General features: G+C 44.6%; 1 protein-coding gene across 1 annotated transcript in view; it reads right to left on the bottom strand.

The window, feature by feature from the left end:
* LOC126176374 (venom carboxylesterase-6-like) overlaps window positions 1-25,263 on the bottom strand; it is a 51,607-nt gene extending 26,344 nt beyond the window's left edge. Inside the window, exons 1-3 of the mRNA XM_049923530.1 lie at window positions 25,136-25,263; window positions 17,235-17,511; window positions 5,361-5,546 (exon numbers count right to left, since the gene is read on the bottom strand). Coding sequence (XP_049779487.1) covers window positions 5,361-5,546; window positions 17,235-17,511; window positions 25,136-25,231 — 559 coding nt within the window. The 5' untranslated portion in view covers window positions 25,232-25,263. The remainder of the gene's footprint in view (window positions 1-5,360; window positions 5,547-17,234; window positions 17,512-25,135) is intronic.
* Between the last annotated feature and the right edge of the window lie 304 nt (window positions 25,264-25,567).

Below are 25,567 nucleotides of genomic sequence, written 5' to 3'. Positions count from 1 at the left end.
TTGAGATCTTTAGCCCACTTTCTCGTCATGGCATTGCAGTCCCGCTCATCCTCCATCTCTTGAGTGAGGACACCTTTCTGGGTGCGTTTTCCTTCACCCACTATGCAGTGTCGTTTTCTGCGCCGACGAGGACCATGGAATTCTTTACACCTCGTATCCAGTATGGTAGCCAGTCCACTGTGGTGAGGCTGCCATGTACCTTGTTGGTTGTAGCCTCCTGACTACACTGGGATCGCTTTGCTGATGCCTGCGCTGTTAACTCCCCACATATGCCAAGGCGTAGATGCCCGTCACCCTGGGTCATCGGGACTCCCGACAATACACATCCTGACAGGTGGCCTTTGGTGTGGCTGGGTGGCGCCTGTGGGGTGGGTCCCTGGTCGGAGCGGGTGGCATCAGGGCGTATGACGCGCGATGAAGCGTACCACATCATCACTTGCTGGTGATCAAACGCCAGCAGTCTCTAAGCGTTCCAAGTCTCAGTACAATGCAAGGAAGTATGATCCTAAATCGTCCCCCTCTCTGGCCACACCCTGAAAGGAATGCCAGGCTAAGGATGGCAGCGAACCTTATTTGCCCCGGTACCTCATATGTATGAAAACTGATGGGGACTCCTTTGTTTCGATGAAGCCTCAGTTTTTTGTAGAGCATTTGGAGGACAAGTTTGGGAAGGTGGAAGGCTTGTCCAAAATTCGTTCAGAGTCAGTCTTGATAAAAACGGCTTCCTCGCTTGTGACAAGCTGAGGGATGTTTCAATTACCATTACGCTTCATAAGAGCTTAAATATGATCCAGGATATTATATTCCATAGGGACCTTCTTTTGCAGTTTGACGACGAGCTGCGCGCCAGCTTAGAGCGGCGAGGAGTTCATTTCGTCTGGCGCATCCATCAGCGCCCGAAGAATATTCAGGTTGCCATCGGTGCCTTCATCTTGGGCTTTGAGGGGGACACATTACCCGAGAAGGTCAAGGTGATGGTCTACCGCTGTGATGTAAAGCCCTATATCCCTCCCCAATGTGGTGCTTTAAATGCTGGAAGTTCGGCCATATGTCTTCGCGCTGTACTTACAGCATCGCAGGTCGAGATTGTGCACGTCCATCCCATCCCAGTACTCCATGCGCCTGTGTCAACTGCGGAAAGCATAATTCCCCTTGAAACTTCCTGGCAGATTAAAACTGTGTGCCGGACCGAGACTCATACTCGGGACCTTTGCTTTTCGCGGACAAGTAGGAGACGAGGTATTGGCAGAAGTAAAGCTGTGAGGATGGGGCGTGAGTCGTGCTCGGGTATCTCAGTTGGTAGAGCACTTGCCCGCGAAAGGCAAAGGTCCCGAGTTCGAGTCTCGGTCCGGCACACAGTTTTAATCTGCCAGGAAGTTTCATATCAGTGCACACTCCGCTGCAGAGTGAAAATCTCATTCTGGATTCATTCCCCTTGCTCACCAGATTGCAGGATTTTACAGCGAGAAAGGAAAATCATGGAATTCAAGACCCTGGACCGAAATTTGAATGCCTACATCCTGTGGCTATGACCTCCTCTTCTGCCGCCACTATGAGAACTGTTGTAGCCTCATCAGTTTCCCGAGTTCCAGTCTGCTCTGAGAGCTGGAAGACTAGATCTGCCCTCTTGGTAGTAGGGGAAACTTCCCTCTATGTTGCTCCCACACCACCTACCTCTGTCTTCTTCAGCTCCTCTCACTAGTAAGGGGTCCCTTGGGTCACTCCCTTCCCAGGTTTCAGCTAGTGGGAAAGATGACAACTGCCACTGGCTGAAGTGCCCAAAAGCAGCTGGTTGTAGAGTTTTACGATCACCTTCAGTCCCGGAGACAGGATCAGTGAAGCCCTCCCAGCCAGAGAAACCCAAGGATCAGCGAGAGAAATCAGAAAGAAGACCCCCAGGAGCAAGGGAATTGCGATGGCACCCACACCACCGCTGCCTACAAGCTCTGCGTCTGAGGACCTAGATCTCGCCGGACCCTCAGACACAATGGATATAACATGTTCAGCATATAAGTTGGTGGCAGCAGGTGACCCTGAGGCGTAGACTGCCTCATTGAGTGTTTCATGCCTTCCCAGTCTCACGATCACGTCATCCTCCAGTGGAATTGCGGTGGTTTTTTCTATTACCTAGCTGAGCTATGGCAACTGTTAAGTCTTACACCTGCTTTCTGCATTGCCCTCCAGGAAACCTGGTTCCCGGCAATGCAGACCCCTGCCCTTCTCGGCTACAGGGGATATTACAAGAACCATAGCGAATATAATAGTCAGGTGGAGTTTGTGGCCGGCCGCGGTGGTCTAGCGGTTCTGGCGCTGCAGTCCGGAACCGCGGGACTGCTACGGTCGCAGGTTCGTATCCTGCCTCGGGCATGGGTGTGTGTGATGTCCTTAGGTTAGTTAGGTTTAAGTAGTTCTAAGTTCTAGGGGACTTATGACCTAAGATGTTGAGTCCCATAGTGCTCCGAGCCATTTGAACCATTTGGAGTTTATGTTTATGTCCTGAACTTAGTATGTAGTGAACCAGTGTCCCTTCAAACTCCTCTTGAAGCTGTGGCTGTCAGGATACGGACGGCACAGGAAATAACTGTTTGCAAGTATATCTAAAGACTAATCTTGAAGGAACGAACTGTGACAGAAGCCCGAACAACAGGGGACTGACGTACTAGGACATGCATTGAAACTATGAAGTAGTGGATTGATAGTGGCTAGGCACTAGCCGAAATCTAGATTTGCTTAACAAGACCTGAAATGAGAGGACGACTGATTGCTGTGCTCCATCATTTTGAAAGTCTTATCACAGTCGTTGAGTGCATACACATTCCTATTGTAAGGAAACTTGATGAGCATTAATCGTCCCAGTATTGTCGACCAAGTGCAGCAGGCGTGGAACTCCATCTCACAAACTGACATCTGCCACCTGTGCAACATAACGCATACACGTTTGCATGCTTGCATTCTGGCGGTTACACAGGTTATTTATGTACCAGCATTTCACATTTGCAATGTATTACGTTCCGCTTACATTAACTTGCAATGTTAATCACTTAAATATGTTACCTAACAAATTTATTCCCGAAATTTCATTAGACTACATTAATTATTTTTTGATGTTGTGATTTTTTCCGTCAGTGTGCTAATTATCTGAAATTAAAAGAGTGAATATTAACAACGAGGTATAGATCAATCCTTCTAATTCTTGTATATAACAACTGAAAATATCGAGCACATGAACGGTAAAAGAAACAAAGAAGAGAATAAATTGGCTTGAGTTCATTCGGGAAATTTAATATCTTATTCTTCATCCCTTCTTGTTTCCTCGTTTATCAGGTATATGCCTGATTGGTTCTCAGTGCATCTGTTGTTCGTGGTTACTTATTATTTGATCTCTTCTCCTCTTCCTATATATTGACCTTTTCCCTGTTGCTGGAGGATTCATTACAATTTTAGACATTCAATTTTCACATTTTCTTGTGAGATGACCTCTGTGTTTCTATACTCCTTGACCTGTTCATTCTTTTTTAAGCCCTAATTCTTGTTTGATTGTTGTATTCCTAATCACATAAGTATATACCAGCTGCTATCCTTGAAAACCCTGTCTTATTTGAGAACAGAGTTTTAATGAACCTAAAACGAATGTCTTTAAATAGTGTGTAGATTCCTTTTTAACATTGTGGAGTTCCAATTCATTGTGGAGGCCATTCATAAACTGAGAGACGCCAAAGGGGCAGAGGAAACGAGTGTTTTGAATAACTGAAAGGAACAAAACACGTGTAAATTAGTGAGAGGAAAGTCAGTGGTAGAGGACGTAGCGATCACGAGTATGATGTCATGGAGCACTGACCAGATTTACTGAACTATGATTCGATTAAAGTTGAAATAATCGAAATAAGAAACACTGTTGAAACCCTTTACAAATCATAACTGCGTGCGACTCAGGGATTCGAACGCAGGACCTTGTCTTTCACTGGCATTGTACTAACTGACTGAGCTATCCAGGCTATCAAGAATCTAGACTGACGTCGACTTGACGGAAGGTGAAGGAGAGACGCCAGCAAACAATAAAACCGTAAGTGTAAGCTCTTAGTAAGAGAATGCTATAGCAAGGAGGGGAAATACTAGGGGCGTTCAGTAAGTAATGCAAGACTTTCTTTCTGGAAGCAGGTTGGTTCTATTCAGAATTTCAATGTACCATACTGGCTACAAAATCTTATTTTTCAAAATAATTTCCGTCCAGTGCGACGTCCTTACGCCACCTTACTGGGTGGACTTATACGTACACATGGTACCACTCTTGCTGCATAAATAACCTCCCCATCATCCACGTACTGCTTTTCCCGGAGAGCATCCTTTATTAGGTCAAACAGAGGAGGTCGGATGGTGTGTAGTTAGCGAGGAACCCAGCGTGCACACACCTTTGAGTCCATTTGTGCATCGAGGTGTTTGATTGTGGTCCGTGGATCACTTCGACTGGGAGTGTCCCCCCCCCTCCCCCTTCTCAACACTGCAAGAGTCACAAGTGCGTGCGGCTGGCCGGCACGCGAGAGACCGGACAGGTCTGCGCGACCTTGTTGCGATGACGACAGAGGCATCACCCAACGACTCACCGTGCTTTATTAATGCCGGGTCTCCGTAGACATTCTACAAGTGCCGATGAATATCTGCGATGCTCTGGTGTTCTGCCAAAAGAAACCCGATGACAGCTCTCTGCTTGGAACGTTCCTCCGTTACAAACTCCATTTTGAAGGCTACATACAGCACCGTCAACTACAGGAACTTCACGAAACTGTAGGAGCTGAAGTGAGAATATTCCACGATGTCCCAAAACAAATTCTGCATTTTTTTCAACCGAAATTGGACGAGAGAAGAATGTATTCCATTATTTATTGTAGAACTTTATGCTGGATTGCTAATCGCAGCCGGCCGCCGTGGCCGAGTGGTTGTAGGCGCTTCAGTCCGGAACCACGTGGCTGCTACGGTTGCAGGTTCGAATCCTGCCTCGGGAATGGATGTGTGTGATGTCCTTAGGTTTAAGTAGTCCTAAGTCTAGGGGACCGATGACGTCAGATGTTAAGTCCCATAGTGCATAGAGCCGTTTGAACCATTTAGCATTCTGGAAGAGGCTTTTATATTGCAATGGTTGAAGAATGACTGATGACGACATACGTGTTTGTATTGGAAACTTACCGTAACTGGAAACTTTTCTCATACGTAGTGCCCCATCTCCTTATATCTTCAAGGAAATTTAAATACTGACTGTTATAAAGTGTAGCATGTAGAAACATTTTAATTTGAATTTTGAAGAGGATAGAGAATATTGAATCGTTGAAAGATAAAAAACAAATCAAATGACATAGCGTAGCTACCTGCCGACAAAGGCGAGACCAGGTGGAAGGAGACGGCCATGCCCCCAGCACTCTGTCCAAACGGCGTCACCAGGTCGGGGTCTCCTCCGAAGCTGGCGACGTTGCGCTGCACCCAGGTGAGCGCCAATTGCTGATCCTTGAGGCCAGCGTTGCCAGGGACGACCTCATCTCCCGTATTGAGGAAACCTACAACGAGTGGCTGTTACACTGTGCGAACGGTCCGTTATGTTCCTGTAATCATGCTTTACTAGTAGTGCATTTAATGTACTATTATGAACTCACATTCTCAAAGCCCCCCCCCCCCCCCCCCCCCATGAACCATGGACCTTGCCGTTGGTGGGGAGGCTTGCGTGCCTCAGCGATACAGACGGCCGTACCGTAGGTGCAACCACAACGGATGGGTATCTGTTGAGAGGCCAGACAAACATGTGGTTCCTGAAGAGGGGCAGCAGCCTTTTCAGTAGTTGCAGGGGCAACAGTCTGGATGATTGACTGATCTGGCCTTGTAACATTAACCAAAACGGCCTTGCTGTGCTGGTACTGCGAACGGCTGAAAGCAAGGGGAAACTACAGCCGTAATTTTTCCCGAGGACATGCAGCTCTACTGTATGATTAAATGATGATGGCGTCCTCTTGGGTAAAATATTCCGGAGGTAAAATAGTCCCCCATTCGGATCTCCGGGCGGGGACTACTCAAGAGGATGAAATTATCAGGAGAAAGAAAACTGGCGTTCTACGGATCGGAGCGTGGAATGTCAGATCCCTTAATCGGGCAGGTAGGTTAGAAAATTTAAAAAAGGAAATAGATAGGTTAAAGTTAGATATAGTGGGAATTAGTGAAGTTCGGTGGCAGGAGGAACAAGACTTTTGGTCAGGTGATTACAGGGTTATAAATACAAAATCAAATAGGGGTAATGGAGTAGGTTTAATAATGAATAAAAAAATAGGAGTGCGGGTTAGCTACTACAAACAGCATAGTGAACGCGTTATTGTGGCCAAGATAGACACAAAGCCCATGCCTACTACAGTAGTACAAGTTTATATGCCAACTACCTCTGCAGATGATGAAGAAATAGATGAAATGTATGACGAGATAAAAGAAATTATTCAGGTAGTGAAGGAAGACGAAAATTTAATAGTCATGGGTGACTGGAATTCGTCAGTAGGAAAAGGGAGAGAAGGAAACATAGTAGGTGAATATGGATTGGGGGGAAGGAATGAAAGAGGAAGACGCCTTGTAGAATTTTGCACAGAGCATAACTTAATCATAGCCAACACTTGGTTCAAGAATCATAAAAGAAGGTTGTATTCCTGGAAGAATCCTGGAGATACTAAAAGGTTTCAGATAGATTATATAATGGTAAGACAGAGATTTAGGAAGCAGGTTTTAAATTGTAAGACATTTCCAGTGGCAGATGTGGATTCTGACCACAATCTATTGGTTATGAACTGCAGATTGAAACTGAAGAAACTGCAAAAAGGTGGGAATTTAAGGAGATGGTACCTGGATAAACTGAAAGAACCAGAGGTTGTAGAGAGTTTCAGGGAGAGCATAAGGGAACAATTGACAGGAATGGGGGAAAGAAATACAGTAGCAGAAGAATGGGTAGCTTTGAGGAATGAAGTAGTGAAGGCAGCAGAGGATCAAGTAGGTAAAAAGACGAGGCCTAGTAGAAATCCTTGGGTAACAGAAGAAGTATTGAATTTAATTGATGAAAGGAGAAAATATAAAAATGCAGTAAATGAAGCAGGCAAAAAGGAATACAAACGTCTCAAAAATGATATCGACAGGAAGTGCAAAATGGCTAAGCAGGGATGGCTAGAGGACAAATGTAAGGATGTAGAGGCTTGTCTCACTAGGGGTAAGATAGATACTGCCTACAGGAAAATTAAAGAGACCTTTGGAGAGAAGAGAACCACTTGTATGAATATCAAGAGCTCAGATGGCAACCCAGTTCTAAGCAAAGAACGGAAGGCAGAAAGGTGGAAGGAGTATATAGAGGGTTTATACAAGGGCGATGTACTTGAGGACAATATTATGGAAATGGAAGAGGATGTAGATGAAGACGAAATGGGAGATAAGATACTGCGTGAAGAGTTTGACAGAGCACTGAAAGACCTGAGTCGAAACAAGGCCCCGGGAGTAGACAACATTCCATTTGAACTACTGATGGCCTCGGGAGAGCCAGTCATGACAAAACTCTACCATCTGGTGAGCACGATGTATGAGACAGGCGAAATACCCTCAGACTTCAAGAAGAATATAATAATTCCAATCCCAAAGAAAGCAGGTGTTGACAGATGTGAAAATTACCGAACTATCAGTTTAATAAGTCACAGCTGCAAAATACTAACGCGAATTCTTTACAGACGAATGGAAAAACTGGTAGAAGCCGACCTCGGGGAAGATCAGCTGGGATTCCGTAGAAATGTTGGAACACGTGAGGCAATACTGACCTTACGACTTATCTTGGAAGAAAGATTAAGGAAAGGCAAACCTACGTTTCTAGCATTTGTAGACTTAGAGAAAGCTTTTGACAATGTTAACTGGAATACTCTCTTTCAATTTCTGAAGGTGGCAGGGGTAAAATACAGGGAGCGAAAGGCTACTTACAGTTTGTACAGAAACCAGATGGCAGTTATAAGAGTCGAGGGGCATGAAAGGGAAGCAGTGGTTGGGAAAGGAGTAAGGCAGGGTTGTAGCCTCTCCCCGATGTTATTCATTCTGTATATTGAGCAAGCAGTAAAGGAAACAAAAGAAAAATTCGGAGTAGGTATTAAAATTCATGGAGAAGAAGTAAAAACTTTGAGGTTCGCCGATGACATTGTAATTCTGTCAGAGACAGCAAAGGACTTGGAAGAGCAGTTGAATGGAATGGACAGTGTCTTGAAAGGAGGATATAAGATGAACATCAACAAAAGCAAAACGAGGATAATGGAATGTAGTCAAATTAAGTCGGGTGATGCTGAGGGAATTAGATTAGGAAATGAGACACTTAAAGTAGTAAAGGAGTTTTGCTATTTAGGGAGTAAAATAACCGATGATGGTCGAAGTAGAGAGGATATAAAATGTAGACTGGCAATGGCAAGGAAAGCGTTTCTCAAGAAGAGGAATTTGTTAACATCGAGTATAGATTTAAGTGTCAGGAAGTCGTTTCTGAAAGTATTTGTATGGAGTGTAGCCATGTATGGAAGTGAAACGTGGACGATAACTAGTTTGGACAAGAAGAGAACAGAAGCTTTCGAAATGTGGGCTACAGAAGAATGCTGAAGATAAGGTGGGTAGATCACGTAACTAATGAGGAGGTATTGAATAGGATTGGGGAGAAGAGAAGTTTGTGGCACAACTTGACCAGAAGAAGGGATCGGTTGGTAGGACATGTTTTGAGGCATAAAGGGATCACAAATTTAGCATTGGAGGGCAGTGTGGAGGGTAAAAATCGTAGAGGGAGACCAAGAGATGAATACACTAAGCAGATTCAGAAGGATGTAGGTTGCAGTAGATACTGGGAGATGAAGAATCTTGCACAGGATAGAGTAGCATGGAGAGCTGCATCAGACCAGTCTCAGGACTGAAGACCACAACAACAACAACACATTCTCAAAGCAAGAGCTGTCTTTACAGTATGTTTATATCATTTCTGTTACTAACGGTATTTATAAATCGTCTTTGCAACTACTAGATAATGCGTATGTATATCATCATATGCATTGTGTTTAATTGATTTAAATCGTGATCAATGGTGTGAAATAAACCACATTTAAAATTGTTTTCCTTTCTAGATCATTACATAAGATATTGAGTGTGCATGGATGTTTTTGGCCTAAACCTTTAGCCGGGACAACGTAAACAAACATTAATGGTTCTGTCTTTCATCGTATTTTACGTCTAGGAATGTGTAGTGCTGTAAACGGACGAGATGTTGGAGCTACAGTCATCTTGTCTTTTTGACTTCATTGCACTGTCTCCCATCAGCCAAAACATTATGACCACTGCCCAGCGCGACGATGGATGCTTCCTGGTGGCGTTTCGGGCATGTGACGCGCTAACAAAAGTATTTAAGCGGAGCAGACTCGGACGAGTGATCAATCAGCCTAGCATAGATATAGACTGCAAATGGGGAGATCCATTAAGATAATTGTTTCTGACAAAGGCAGAGTACTTTTACGCAGAACCTGTGAACGAGTAAAACGGCGAATCTGGTCGAATGTTCACGTGCTACTGTCGTGAGCATCTACGGAAAGAGGTCGAAGGACAGTGAAACAAACACTAGGCAATAAAAGGTTAGACGTCCATGAGTCTGCACAGAACGCGGGCTTCCACGGCTTGTCCGTTCTCTAAAGTGGGATAGAGGGTGATCTGCGGCATCTCTGCCGAAAGAGCACAATGCTGGTGCACGCATAAGTGTTTCGGAGCACACCGTGCATCTTACGTTGTTGAACGTGGAGTTCCGAAACACACCACCCGTACGTGTTCACATGATGAGCCAACGACGTCGTCAATTACGACTGCAGTGAGCGCGGGACCACCGGGATGCAAACAGCGACAAATGGAAACGTGTCGGCTCTTCGGGTGAAGCACATTTTTGCTACACTAAGTCGATGGTCGTTTCCGCAGACGCCGTCATCAACGTGCAGCGCGCCACAGACGCAGGCTGTTCGGATCAGTTTTATGCTGCGGGAGACATTCTTCTGCGCTTGCGTGGCGGCTGTGGCACTAACCGAAGGTGAAACGCCTGCATGCTTGATGTCTTCCCCGACGGCGATGTCATCTTTCAGCAGTACAACTGTCCGTGTCTCGGAGCCAGAACCGTGCTACAGTAGTTTCAGGAGCATTATAGTCAAGTCACGTTGACGTACCGGCTACCGGATTCGCCTGATGTAAATCCTATGCAGCCCATCTTGTTTCTATCGGGCGCCATCACCGCGAACTCAAATCAGTGGCTTGTTATTTACCCGAATTAAATGATCTGTGCCTAGACATTTAATGTCACATTCCTCCAAAAACCTACCAACAAACTGTCGGATCCCTGAAACGCAGAACAGTGATGTATTTCAGTCCAGAGACAGACAAATGAGCTATTAAGCAGGTGGTCATAATATTTTGGGTCATCAGTGTATCATCTACATCTACGTTTACGTGATTACTCTGCAATTTACAATTAAGTGTCTGGCAGAGGGTTCATCGAACCACATTTAAGCTACTTCTCTGCCGTTTCACTCCCGAACAGCGCGCAGGAAAAACGAACACTTGAATCTTTCCGTGCGAGCTATGGTTCCTCTTATTTTATTGTGATGATTATTTCTCCCTTTGATGGTGGTCGTGAACAAAATATTTTCACAATCTGAGGTGTAATTTGGTGATTGAAATTTCATAAGAAGGTCCTGACGCAGCGAGAAAGGCCTTCGTTTTAATCATTGCCTCCCCAATTCGTGCATCATATGTGTGCACCATCTCCCTTATTTCACGATAATACAAAACGGTCTGCCCATAGCGGATCTCAGATTCAAGAGAAGTAAAAATCTAGCTCACAAACAGAAGTTGAACTAAGCGAAAATGAGTATAAGGAGAGCAATGAGAGAAAAGTTCAATGAGTTTGAAAGCAAATCTTTGTCAACCCATCAGAGTAAAAACCCTAAGACGTTTTGGTCGTATGTAAAATCAGTAAGTGCGTCAAAATCATTTATTCATTCACTCACAGACCATACTGGCGCAGAAGTGGAAGATAACGAATAGAAGACCGAAATATTGAATTCGGTCTTCCGAAATTGTTTCAACGCGGAAAACTGTAAAACGGTCTCTCCTTTCAACCGTCGTACGAATGTCGAAAGGGCAAATATTGAAAATCGATCACGGAAACAACTACAATCGCTTAGTAGCGAAAAGACGTCAGGACAAGATGAGATACCTATAAGATTGTACAAAGATTGTGCGAAAGTACTTGCTTCCTTCTTGCAGTAATTCATCGCAGATCCTAGAGCAACAAACGGTACCTGCCGACTGGAAGAAAGCGTAGCTCATTCCCGTTTTTAACAATGCCTTAGGACATTATAGACCTACATCGTTGGCGGCAGGCTGTTTTAGAATTATGGAACATGTTTTATTCTCAAGAATTATGCTGTTCTTGGAGAAGGAAAATCTCCTCTATAAAAATCAACACAGATTCCGCAAACAGAGACTTCGAAACTCAGCTCGCTCTGTTCCTCCATGAGATCCACAGCGCTGTAGACACAGGTTGATACTGTGTTCCTTGACTTCAGGAAGGCATTTGACACCGTCCTGCACTGCCTTTAAGTGAATAAAATACGAGCTTATCGAGTATCAGAGCAGATTTGCGACTAGATTCAGGCCTTACTTGCAAACAGAAATCAACACGTCGCTCTTAACGGAACGAAATCGACAGATGCAAAAGTAATTTCCGGAGTACTCCAAAGAAGTGTGATAGGGCCATTACTGTTTACAATATGTGTAAATAATCTAGGAGAAAGCGTCGGATGCTCCCTAAGGCTGTTCACAGATGATGCGGTTGTCTATAACAAAGTAGCAATGCTAGAAGATAGTAACGATTTGCAGAATGACCTGCAGAGAATTGATGAATGGCGCAGGTTCTGGCAATTGTCCCTGAACGTAAATAAATGCAGCATATGGCGCATACATAACAAAAGAAATCCACTACTGTATAGCTACACTGTTGATGACAAACCGCTGGAAACTGTATCTGCCGTAAAATATTTGGGAGTAACTATCCATAAAGACTTTAAGTGCAATGATCACATAAAACAAATTGCGGGAAAATCAGATGCCAGACTCAAATTCATAGGAAGAATCTTAAGGAAATATAACTCACCCACGAAGGAAGCGACTTATAACGCGCTTGTTCGACCGAGTTTTGATTATTGTTCATCCATCTGGGATCGCTACCGGGCAGGACTGATAGAAGAGAGAGAGAAGATCGAATAAAGAGGGGCACGTTTCGTGACGGGATCGTTTAGCCGACATGAGAGCGATTCGCAGATGCTCAAGAAACTCCATTGTCAGACATTACAAGAGAGGCGTTGTGCATCACGGAGGGATTTACTATTGAAATTTCGATAGCGCACTTTCTGGGAAGAGTCGGACAACTTATTACTGCCCCTCCCCCTCCCTACCACATACGTCTTTCTGAATATCCATGAGAAGGAAATTCGAGAAATTAGAGCCAATACAGAGGCTTACCGACAATCGTTCTTCCCACTCGCTATTTGCGATTGGAGCAGGGTTGGAGGGCTCAGTTTGTGGTAGAAAAGATACCATCCAACACACAATTAGGTGGTCTGCTGTAATATAGATATTTAGAGGTGTGAATGGCGAAGCAGCCAAGTTGATAGAGATGTTCATGTAGATGCAGATGTTGAAGCAGATGAGAGAAGTTGTGTTGACCACATGCCTTTGAGTCTTGTAAACAATGGATGGCCAAGAATTCTGTTCAGGTGGAGTGCTGTTGAATGCGTGCCAGTCTCTCACGCCTGAGTACACTCTTCTTCCTCCACCACGCCACGCTGAGAGCGGAGAGGATCATGAGACGCGGTGGGTGGGTGGGGGTGGGGGGGGGGGCGGGGGCAGAGGTGTAATGTGAAAGTGCCACATGCGACATGCTGGTTTGTTTCATATTTCTCAAGAAGATAGATCACAAAGTTTAGTATAAGACTTAATAAAATTTATATCTAGTACAAACTATAGGCAGACGGAAAGATGTAGACAGTTTCGCAGACTTTCGTCATTATGTTGTCACGTGATGGTACCTTGTTTAGTTCTGTAGCAGCAAAAAGCCTTTCACGCATATATATAGATCGAAACACTGACATCTCGTTTGCAGCCTCATTCTGGAGACGTCGACACTATTCCTGCAGGAAACAACGTAGAACTCCCGCACAGTTTTAACGTAAAAGAATTTGTCTTTCCAACGTAAGTTACGGTACAAATCGAGCATTTCCATCTGCAACTGCACTGACGCGCTTTCAACTGAAATGGTAAACGATCTACAAACAGCTCAAAACAACTGTATGACTGGAATGGTCCTTAAGCGCTTAGAAAGCTATTTCTGTAATTCTTTCAACGCCACAGTATGTTGTTCAAATAGCGCGGTTTCCTTAACCCCAGTGAACTTAGGTAAATGGACGGTGTTCCTTGTCAGAAGTTGTACCTTTCATAATGGGATTTTCTTTTTAAACACATCCACTTTCGTCATGAAGTCAGAAAAAAGTTGTTTCTCATCTTGCAATGTCGTACTAAGGGTAGTCTGCAGACAACTCTGCTTGTGCTATGAAGTCTGCAGTCCATTCCGGATCTTCTAATTTTTGCTCTTGCTTTCGTTTTTCCTTCAGAAATTCAACAATAGCGGGTCTTAAATAGAAGATCGTTCCAGGAACGTTCTTTGACTTAACAAATGGAATCTACAGTGATATATAAGGTCTCCACACTCTTCGCTCAATAGCATCAAAAAATCTTGAAAACTGACGATAATGTAAGAAAACGCATTATTCACACCAACAATTCCATCAAGTGTTCCATGTCTGCATAACTAGCACAGAGTGCTTCTTGATGTGCACACCTATGAATCCCGCACAAATCGTCTGTTAGCTCTTTCAGCGCCAACTAAATCTTTATATTCTTTCCGCATGCCGTTTCACAGCAAATTTGAGGTCGATTATGCGACTACGTAATAGATACTGGAAGTTCTCATCCTTCTCCCATGAGATTCCATTCATTTTCAAAGGATTCCGACGATAGATCGTTAGATTCCACCTTTTTGAACAAACAGCCACTGGAACTGTGAATTTCCTTATACCATTGTAACGTTTATGTCTTAAGTAAGGTGTGACGTTTATGTCTAACAAAGAATAGTTTTATCAAGTGGTGAGCTGACTGCGTATCTGTATGTTTACCTGAGCCTGTTTTAAACAATCTGTCTATTAGCAAGAAAGCAATACCAGTAAACCCAAAATAATCAAAACCTGTGCGCGATAATGAGAAATTAGAGGTAAGTACATTCAGATCTACTCGATCTTACTACGGCCCTCTAAATCTAAATAAGTACAAAAGTGGTCCCTGTGCAAAAAATCCATGAACTGTGTTAATTATATTCCTTACCTCGTACTGGTGTCACCTTGGGTAGCGCGTTGTTCTGCTCTCAGCAATATCAAACTAATCACAGTTGCAAAAGCCAAAATGCAAGATATTTGACTGAGACACGTTGAGGATTTGTTTAAATAAAAACGACTTGGAAATGAGAGGCGGCGCATGATTGGGGAGAATGACTGTAATATCTTATTTGAAAATCTTACTACATTGTGAAACTGACTTGCAATTGTTAAGCCATATCGTAAAAATTACATTTACGCAAACAAATGATCATTACAAAAAATACAATAAAAAAACTTGGGGTTACATTTAAAGCTGGCCTGATTCAAATTCGTTCTACAGCAAAAGCGCATAAATACATCAATACTGGTTGCCTTATTGTAGATCGATGTAACAATATGTAAACAAATTCTTCATCGAATTCCATAATAATACACCACTCGCCGTTAAAATTGCTACACCACGAAGATGACGTGCTACAGACGCGAAATTTAACCGACAGGAAGTAGATGCTATGAAATGCAAATGATTAGCTTTTCAGAGCATTCACACAAGGTTGGCGCCGATGGCGACACCTACAACGTGCTGACATGAGGAAAGTTTCCAACCTATTTGTCATACACAAACAGCAGTTGACCGGTGTTGCTTGGTGAAACGTTGTTGTGATGCCTCGTGTATGGAGGAGAAATGCGTACCATCACGTTTCCGACTTTGATGAAGGTCGGATTGTAGCCTCTCGCGATTGCAGTTTAACATATCGCGACATTGCTGCTCGCGTTGGTCGAGATCCAATGACTGTTAGCAGAATATGGAATCGGTGGGTTCAGGAGGGTAATACCGAACGCCGTGCTGGATCCTAACGGCCTCGTATCACTAGCAGTCGAGATGACAGGCATCTTATCCGTATGGCTGTAACCGATCGTGCAGCGATGTCTCTATCCCTGAGTCAACAGATGGGGACGTTTGCAAGACAACAACCATCTGCACGAACAGCTCGACGACGTTTGCAGCAGCATGGACTATCAGCTCGGAGACCATGGCTGCCGTTACCATTGACGCTGCATCACAGACAGGAGCGCCTGCGATGGTGTACTCAACGACCAACCTGGGTGCACGAATGGAAAAAGGTCATTTTTTCAGATGAATCCATGTTCTGTTTACAGCATCATGATGGTTACATCCGTGTTTGGCGACATCGCGGTGAACGCAGATTGGGCGTGTATTCGTCATCGCCATACTGGCGTATCAACCGGCCTGATGGTATGGGGTGCCATTGGTTACACGTCTCGGTCACCTCTTGTTCGCATTGACGGCACTTTAAACAGTGGACGTTACATTTCAAATGTGTTACGACCCGTGGCTCTCCCCTTCATCCGATCCCTGGGAAACCCTACATTTCAGCAGGATAATGCACTACCGCATGTTGCAGGTCCTGTACGGGCCTTTCTGGATACAAAAAATGTTCGACTGCTGCCCTGGCCAGCACATTCTCCAGATCTCTCACCAACTGAAAACGTCTGGTCAATGGTGGCCGAGCAACTGGCTCGTCACAATACGCCAGTTACTACTCGTGATGAACTGTGGTATCGTGTTGAAGCTGCATAGGCAGCTGTACCTGTACACGCCATCCAAGCTCTGTTTGACTCAATGCCCAGGCGTATCAAGGCCGTTATTACAGCCAGAGGTGGTTGTTCTGGGTACTGATTTCTCAGGATCTATGCACCCAAATTGCGTGAAAATGTAATCACATATCAGCTCTAGTATAATATATTTGTCCAATGAATACCCGTTTATCATCTGCATTTCTTCTTGGTGTAGCAATTTTAATGGCCAGTAGTGTATTTCTAGCATTTCCTTAATTTTACTTCAATCTTAATTCTTCTATAAATCATTAATACACAACACTGAAATTATTACACTGAATATTTAATACTAATGACTGCCCACTCCATAGCATCGCAACAGACACTGCGAGCATCTCACGCGGAACCCTTGCCACCCCAGAGCAACCACTGTGCTAGCTAACATAAGCTCTTTTTTACACATACTCTGCCTCAGCGATAGCGCAAGCGTTCTTTCACACGTACATCTTTGTAAACGATATATCGTTTATGCTCTTGGATAATTCGTTAAAATTCACAATTTTCTTTATAAGTACCTGTTTCACCGTGAACAAATAGTGAAGGATAAATAACATTTACATCACTATTCTGATAAACTGAAGACAATCTAGCCGACCAAAACAAGCCACACAAAGTGCTGGAAGAAAGTGTCGAATCGGACTGCTAAATGGAATGTCGCGCCATACCGAGAATGATATAGCAATACCGAGACGTACCGAATAATGCCGAGACAGGCCGAACCTCGGACCACATGCAGGCAGCACATTGGGCAAGTGTTAAATTTTGCAGGTCGTGGCTGACCCTGGTGTAAACTTGGTTCTTTATGGTATCATATTTCTACTGTAAATGTGTAGTGCTTTCTGAGGCAGACGCTGGGGAGCAACTCAACATTTGCATAAACGAGCGCGGAAAACCGCCTAAAAGCCACACTCAAGTTGGTCGGTATACCAGTGCAATGTTTGTTAATCGTCTGCATATTTTCGATTCGGGCCTGGCTCAAATACCTGTCTCACAATGATCCGCGCCTGGCGATGCGTTACACGAAAAGATAAAAATAAAAGTATTCAATGACGACATATCAAAAATAGCGTTTCTGGGTAGAGAAATTATCTCCTTGTTTCATGTACATACCGAGCGGCCCGTGGCGGTAATTGATGGTGACGAGAATGACGCCGTAGGAGACTATGAAGTCTGGTCCGTACTGTTGGTCTGACCCGCTGCCAGATCCGCACCCGCCACCGTGGATCCAGAAGAGCGCAGGTAGCGCCGCTGCCTCCGCCGGCGTGCCCGGCACGTACACGTTCAGGTAGAGGCAGTCCTCGCAGCCAGTGCCCGTACTCTGCACGCAGTCGCTGCCGCACTGCGTAGCGTTCAACACGCCCTCCCAGGCTGCTGCTGGCCCTGGAGCCTGCGGAGAATACGAAGAAACAATTCCGTGGAAAGATGCTTTCATTTCCGTTTGGTTGTACATGATATTACGAGTTGTCGAAGAAAGGCAGAAAATTAATAAACCTGTCGGATACCGTCACTGAGTTAACTTAATAACATGCCCGCCCGGTTGGCCGTGCGGTCTAACGCACTGCTTTCCAGGCGGGAAGGAGCGCCGGTCCCCGGCACGAACCCGCCCGGCTGATTTGTGTCAAGGTCCGGTGAACCGGCCAGTCTGTGGATGGTTTTTAGGCGGTTTTCCATCTGCCTCGGCGAATGTGGGATGGTTCCCCTTATTCCGCCTGAGCTACACTATGTCGGCGATTGCTGCGCAAACAAATTCTCCACGTACGCGTACACCACCATTACTCTACCACGCAAACATAGGGGTTACACTCATCTGGTGTGAGACGTTCCCTGGGGGGGGGGGGGGGGGGGGGGGGGGTTCCACCGGGGGCCGAACCGCACAATAACCCTGGGTTCGGTGTGGGGCGGCGGAGGGGTGAAGTGGACTGCGATAGTCGTCGTGGGGTTGCGGACCACTGCGGCTGCGGCGGGGACGGAGCCTCTCCGTCGTTTCTAGGTCCCCGGTTAACATAACGTAACGTAACACAACGTAACTTAATAACATGAGTACGAAATGTTTTTTATCAGTGTTTTTAAAATGGAATTTTTTTGTACTTTTGTATGGTAAATACTGATTAGGCTGGCCCACGACGAGAGAATATTACTGTCCCATGAACAATGATGCCATTAGAGACGGAATATGCGACGGTACCTGATGCTAGTTGTTTCTTTACCTATGATTGCTCGTACTGTACTTGGGCTATGCACAAAATAAAAGTTAAACAATAAATTTAAAACAAGGCTTCTATTCTTTCGTATGTAATTTCTAGACGAAAGAGAATTATGTTTAATACTGTTTGTTCAAGAAAGAACATCTCAAATAAACTAGAAGTGGTCCTACGATATTCAGTTAACAGAAAGAAAATAGCCTTACCAAATGCTGTAAAGTTATATTGAGAGCTTCACGAGAATGGTAGCAAAATCCTTAAAGTAGATTGTAATTTAAGATATACGAATGACAATACACGAAATATTCGCCAGCTCAAAACAGTTGAGAGTTAACATGATTCACAAGTTGACAAACGTGGTACAAACGGTTTTAACTCATACTCTGTCTGTCCTCAGTTCCGCAAAACAAGCAGAAAAAGTTAGTCCTGTTCTGTAGCACATTCAGACCTCTTGAAATATAAAGCCCCTTCAAAAGTTACAGTATTGTAACCGCCGTTCACCGCCCAGTGTCTGTCACCAACAGAAACGAATGTCACACGTTACCACAGGCAGGTCTGCCTTCTTCCAGAACAAATATCTAAGTGTCCTCTTCAAGATCCAAGCGAAAAGCGTCCTCAAAAGTTAAACTCTCTTAGCAACTGTTCACTGCCCATAATCTATCACCTATACAGCTGAATGATGCACATTACCACAGGCAAGTCTGTCTTCATACAGCACAAACATAAAAGTGTCATGAATCGCTCCCTTGAGCTCTTCTCACGAAACGTCCCTGTCTCCACTTGCTTCCCATAAGGTTCTGGTACTGACTACTTTTCCATTGGATGAACGCCATCCCCACCAAAAGTACATCGTCCCGAGTTCGAGTCTCGGTCGGGCACACAGTTTTAATCTGCCAGGAAGTTTCATATCAGCGCACACTCCGCTGCAGAGTGAAAATCTCATTCTGGAAACAACCCCCAGGCTGTGGCTAAGCCATGTCTCCGCAATATCCTTTCTTTCAGGAGTGCTAGTTCTGCAAGGTTCGCAGGAGAGCTTCTGTAAAGTTTGGAAGGTAGGAGACGAGGTACTGGCAGAAGTAAAGCTGTGAGTACCGGACGTGAGTCGTGCTTCGGTAGCTCAGTTGGTAGAGCACTTGCCCGCGAAAGGCAAAGGTCCCGAGTTCGAGTCTCGGTCGGGCACACAGTTTTAATCTGCCAGGAAGTTTCATATCAGCGCACACTCCGCTGCAGAGTGAAAATCTCATTCTAGAGTTGCTGTAGGTTGTGTGAGGATGACTGAGGAAATAACAAAAACGAGCAAGGAGGTACATCTTTATTTGGTCGACCAGGGATGGAATTCGATAGAAACAGCTGGAGTACACTGATGAACATCTTAAAACATGTTGGTATAGACTGGGATGATAGAAGTTCAATAAAGGAGGTGTACACGAAGTAGAAAGTGACAGAACAAGGAATGAGGCGATGGAAGAGATGGGCAATGGAAGCGGTTGTGGAGAGTCTGATGTCCAACAGAGTCAGGACCCAACCCAAATGATCACGCAGATTAATTTAAAAAGAAGATACTGCCACACAAAGGAAAATGTCTTATTTGAAAAAAATATTAATAGGGGTATGGCAACTTAGCATGAAACACATGGGTGCCACATCACTCACAGAGACATACTAACGGCAGGAGGAATTTCTAGCTCTGAATGAAAACAAACGGTCACAATAAAAATTAGACTTATTACCTTTAGACATGACAAATACCTCCGGATATTTATAAAGAAACACTGACAAATGAATAATGGAGTGTAGCAGTAACCTTGGCACAGGTGGATAAAACAGTTACATTAAAAATTTGCGGACACGGCCAGTGATTACGTTAATTGTTAATTACATATAGAAAGTACACCAAAAGATACGAGCAAGCACTTTAGAATTGTCAAAATTGAGAGCAGCAAGCTGGATAAATAACTTTAGAAACCAGGCTCCTTAAGGGAGTGAATGAAAACACATAGAAAGTGAATAAGGTAGCTGGCGTCAATGGTGGCTGGAGAATATGACTTCCACCCTCTCTTTGTACTATTAGTGCTTAAGTACAGCATTAGCCATTAAGTCTGAGCGGCGTTCAGTAAGTAATGCCACCATTTTTTTCCTTGGCCAATTTCGGTTGAAGAAATGAGAAATTTGTTTGGGACACTGTGGAATATTCCCGCTTCATTCCTTATAGTTTCCTGAATTTCAGATAAGGGTGGCGCTATACATAGCCTTCAAAATGGCATCTGTAATGGAAATGTGCTCCAAGCAGAGAGCTGTCATTCAGGTTCTTTTGGCAGAAAACCAGAGCATCACAGATAATCACAGGCGCTTGCAGAATGTTTATGGAAACTTGCCAGTGAACGAAAGTACAGTGAGTCGTTGGGCGAGGCTTCTGTCATCATCGCAATAAGGTCGTGCAGAGCTGCCAGATCTCAGGTGTACCGGCCGGCTGCACACATCTCTGACGCCTTGAGAGGGGACCAGTTACTCTTTCACCTATTTTTCGTATACGGGAAATTGTTAAAGATTTTGTTACAACCTGACACACCTTGAGATAGACTCTAGAAAGTTAACGGCCTGAGCAGACGTTGATGGAGCCTGGTAGGGCGCTAAAAGCATGAGGTATTTTTATGGTTCTTAGCTCATAGAAACGGCATATTGGGAGTTCAGAGCAATTGGCGGCGAGCCCATCCCTCAGTAAATCTTGCTGGAGAGGCCCACAGCTGTACGGGGCAGACAGGGGAGCCTCTCATTGAGACTGGTCTCCAGCAGAACAATGCTGCGATAATTGCCTTGTCACCAGCCGAAGTCTGGGCTGGGGGTGACAGTCTGAAGGAATGTGTCTACACAGTGGAGTCATAAACCAGGCATTGTGTGCAGAGCCACGCGTAGAAAAAATTCACTAGTTTTGGTGTTCGCCGATACTGCAAATAGCCCTGTGAACCACTTTCATCAGCCGTCTCGGTTCCTCGGTTGTATAAGAAACTCTGCCATCCGAGAAACGTTTAGAGGCAGAATCGTTATTATACCTCATAGCTAGGAGACGCATGTTTCTTAACTCTTGCCCTGGTTCGACATGAGTTTGTGCTGTCGTATGGGATGGGAGATTTACCGCCTCTTGTACCGCATCTAGAGTCCCGTGATTGGGTCAAGATGGGGTGAAGGCGGTGTCGTTCATGCACTTTGCAGGAAAAAGGAATTTTTTTCTAGAGAGTTGCGTAGCTCTCAGATGTGGGACTTTTGTCTGGAAAGCACTTCTAGTCGAGGCTCTGGTATGTGTGATTGGTACTTGGGACCTGTCCTGAAACTGACTTCATTTGCAAATAGTTTAGACTGGGGAGCCTGTGGTGAAGCGTGACTTGACAGTGTACCAACAGTGCGCCTTGAAACATCTCGGATCGCTCATTTGCCGAGGGCACACTTATTAGGTTTTGGTTTACCAGTCTTGATATTTGGTATCCTTGAGCACTCTGTCATATAAGTGAGCCAAATTGGTCCTTGGTACGACAAGCGAACAGATGTGTCACACACTGAAACCTGCTGTGATTTCAGGGCTCTGGTAGAGAATAAATTGCGATCCGCTTGCCGCCAAGTTGGCCCCTACTGGGTCCAGGACCCGCCAATCAGATCTGTTGTGCAGGTGGTCGGTACGTGCAGGCGCTCGGCCGAGATACACTGAGGAGAACGTGCGTGCGTGTGTGTGTGTGTGTGTGTGTGTGTGCGTGTGTGTTTGTGTGTGTGCGTGCGTGTGTGTGTGTGTGATGGGTACGTAAAAATGTCGTTTGGAAATAATGTAATTTGACACTATTTTTAGGTATCGTTTTTATATTAGCCAGAGATAGGTAAATACTGTATATATAACAATATTAGCAAAAGGAAAGTTGCTGCTCACTGTAAAGCGGAATGCTAAGCCGCAGATGTCCACAAAAAGGCTGTCACAATATATTTTGACATTTTTGTTGTTGTGGCTATCAGCGACTTTGCATCTCCGCTATATGGTGAGTATCAACTTCTCTTTTCATAATATTGTTACGTTCCAAACTGGATTTTCCATTGTTAAATAATGTATACCTTTTACTTTCAAGTGGAGGTTATTTATGCCTCATTTCAAACCAGCTCTCTGACTGGCTGGAATAGGGCAGGTTTATTTTTTTTTTAATTTCCCACTAACACAATGCGGCAATTTCCACCATCTTGCAGTTTTTGATTGGTTCTTTCATTTTTAATACTACACGTTGATTGGTTGGGGATAGGGGGGAGAGAGAAGGAGTAGGCGGAGAGTGTTTTTAATTGTACATTAACACAATTACTTACACCATCTTAAATTTTTGGTTGGTTGGAGGTAGGAGGGAAGGGGAATGGTTTCCCAGTGATCACGATGATGAAGAAAAAGAAGAAGATGAAGAAGATGATGATGATGATGACGATGATGACGATGCCACTGGTAAGACCGAAGGTGTCGTTAGTTCAATGACATCAGTCATATGTGAGCAAAGTGCGGCAGAATACCCAGTGTAAATAAAGTGACCTAGTGGCTTCTGAAAATCGGCCCAATTAGTTCCAATTTTTCTTCCAACAGTATCTTCCTTCGAAGACAGAATTTTCGTTTTTTCATCAAAGGGTTCCATTTTCCTTGCTTCTCCATAGATATTGTCTTTCCTTGTGGGATTGAAACGCAACATATCGTTATTGTTGCAGTCTGCAGTACCAACAAGATTTCCTCTCTTCTGACACTGTCGTTAAGGCCGCAAAGAATTTCGTTTATCTTTTTTTATTACTCCTTTCGTTTGATCTCCATATGTATCGTAACTGAATTATCTTAACTTGCAAAAAATAACAGCTAAGGCAAGCGATGACAGTATCATCTCAGTAAATGCGCAGCACTTCCATAGAGCTAAAACATGAGTTACTGTAATGAAGCGGTAAAACTGTGTCTATGGCATCGTGAATGAAGCGCAATATGACGTGTGTCCATATGGTGGTCACTGCAGGGCACAAATGACACAACATTGAGCACTTTGAATCACAGACAGATTGATAGGCCAATTGCAGAAGAACTGAGGGCGAAAAGTGGAAGAACCATCACTCCCATCCCAGTTGCCATTTCGCTGCTTCCTTGTGCAGAATTCCTGGAGGTGTCTTTCTCAGCATAAAAAAAAAAAAACACTACACAACTGGCCATTCAAATTGCTACACAAGAAGAAATGCAGATGATAAACGGGTATTCATTGGAAAAATATATTATACTAGAACTGACATGTGATTACATTTTCACGCAATTTGGGTGCATAGATCCTGAGAAATCAGTACCCAGAACAACCACCTCTGGCCGTAATAACGGCCTTGATGCGCCTGGACATTGAGTCAAACAGAGCTTGGATGGCGTGTACTGGTACAGCTGCCCATGCAGCTTCAACACGATAACACAGTTCATCAAGAGTAGTGACAAGCGTATTGTGACGAGTCATTTGCTCGGCCACCATTGACCAGACGTTTTCAATTCCCTATCCAGAAAGGCCCGTACAAGACCTGCAACATGCGGTCGTGCATTATCCTGCTAAAATGTAGGGTTTCGCAGGGATCGAATGAAGGGGAGAGCCAGGAGTCGTAACAGATCTGAAATGTAACGTCCACTGTTCAAAGTGCCGTCAGTGCAAACAAGAGGTAACCGAGACGTGTAACTAATGGCACCCCATACCACACGCCAGGTGATACGCCAGTATGGCGATGACGAACACACGCTTCCAATGTGCGTTCACCGCGATGTCGCCCAACACGGATGCGACCATCATGATGCTGTAAACAGAACCTGGATTCATCCGAAAAAATGACATTTTGCCATTCGTGCACCCAGGTTCGTCGTTGAGTACACCATCGTAGGCGCTCCTGTCTGTGATGCAGCGTCAAGGGTAACGGCAGCCATGGTCTCCGAGCTGATAGTCAATGCTGCTGCAAACGTCGTCGAACTGTTCGTTCAGATGGTTGTTGGCTTGCAAACGTCCCCATCTGTTGACTCAGGGATCGAGACGTGACTGCACGATCAGTTACAGCCATGCGGATAAGATGCCTGTCATCTCGACTGCTAGTGATACGAGGCCGTTGGGATCCAGCACGGCGTTCCGTATTACCCTCCTCAACCCATCGATTCCATACTCTGCTAACAGTCATTTGATCTTGACCAACGCGATCAGCAACGACGCGATACGATAAACCGCAATCGCGATGGGCTACAATCCGACCTTTATCAAAGTCGGAAACGGGATGGTACGCATTTCTCCTCTTTACACGAGGCATCACAACAACGTTTGAGCAGGCAACGCCGGTCAACTGCTGTTTGTGTATGAGAAATAGGTTGGAAACTTTCCTTATGTCAGCACGTTGCAGGTGTCGCCACTGGCGCCAACCTCGTGTGAATGCTCTGAAAAGCTAATCATTTGCATATCACAGCGTCTTCTTCCTGTCGGTTAAATTTCGTGTCTGCAGCACGTCATCTTCGTGGTATAGCAATTTTAATGGCCAATAGTGTATGAATATTGTGGAAATAAAATCCGAGGACTTGTTACGATGGAATGACACATGTATTATCATGTGGATTACGTTACCTCTGATGCAGGAGTCCAACAGCAGTATCAGAATCGTCTCTAATTTTCTCTTACAGTTATTCCATACTGATCGCCTACTGAGCGTTAAAGTCTTCTCACGCTATCTAGAATTGTGAAAGACACAGACACAATGCTTAGGAACGAACATCATGAGAGGCGCCCTGGAGGGCCAGCGCTGTGAACTCACCTGGAACCGAAGCTCTCCAGTGGGTGGCTCCGCGTACGGGATCCCAAGGAAGGCCGTGTAGGACGTGTTGTAGACGCTCGTGGCCGTCGTCCCCATCAGCTGTCCTAGCTCTGTGCTCACCAGCACGTTCTCAGCCTGCACAGACTGTAGAATGAGCTCGAGGTGATTACAACAAATGGGATTAAACAGCTCAGTTGAAGAAGTAAGAGGATATATTAAAAATGTCCGTCCAAAAATTTTAGGCAACTAGATGTAGCACCAACATCCGTCACTGAAATTAATACGTAGAAGTATAAAAATTCTAAAAACAAAAGCTCATGAGGTGTTGATGGAATTGCAAACATAATTCTGAAAACTTGTTCCAACTTAATAAGTACTCTCGTTAGTGATATCTGTAATGCGTTACTGGAGCAGGGAATTTATCCAAACAGG

The sequence above is a fragment of the Schistocerca cancellata genome, chromosome 3, assembly GCF_023864275.1.
Source record: "Schistocerca cancellata isolate TAMUIC-IGC-003103 chromosome 3, iqSchCanc2.1, whole genome shotgun sequence".
In the NCBI taxonomy this organism is placed as follows: Eukaryota; Metazoa; Arthropoda; class Insecta; order Orthoptera; family Acrididae; genus Schistocerca; species Schistocerca cancellata.
The sequence above is the reverse complement of the archived record's forward strand: the minus strand, read 5'-3'. Positions and strand labels throughout refer to the sequence as shown.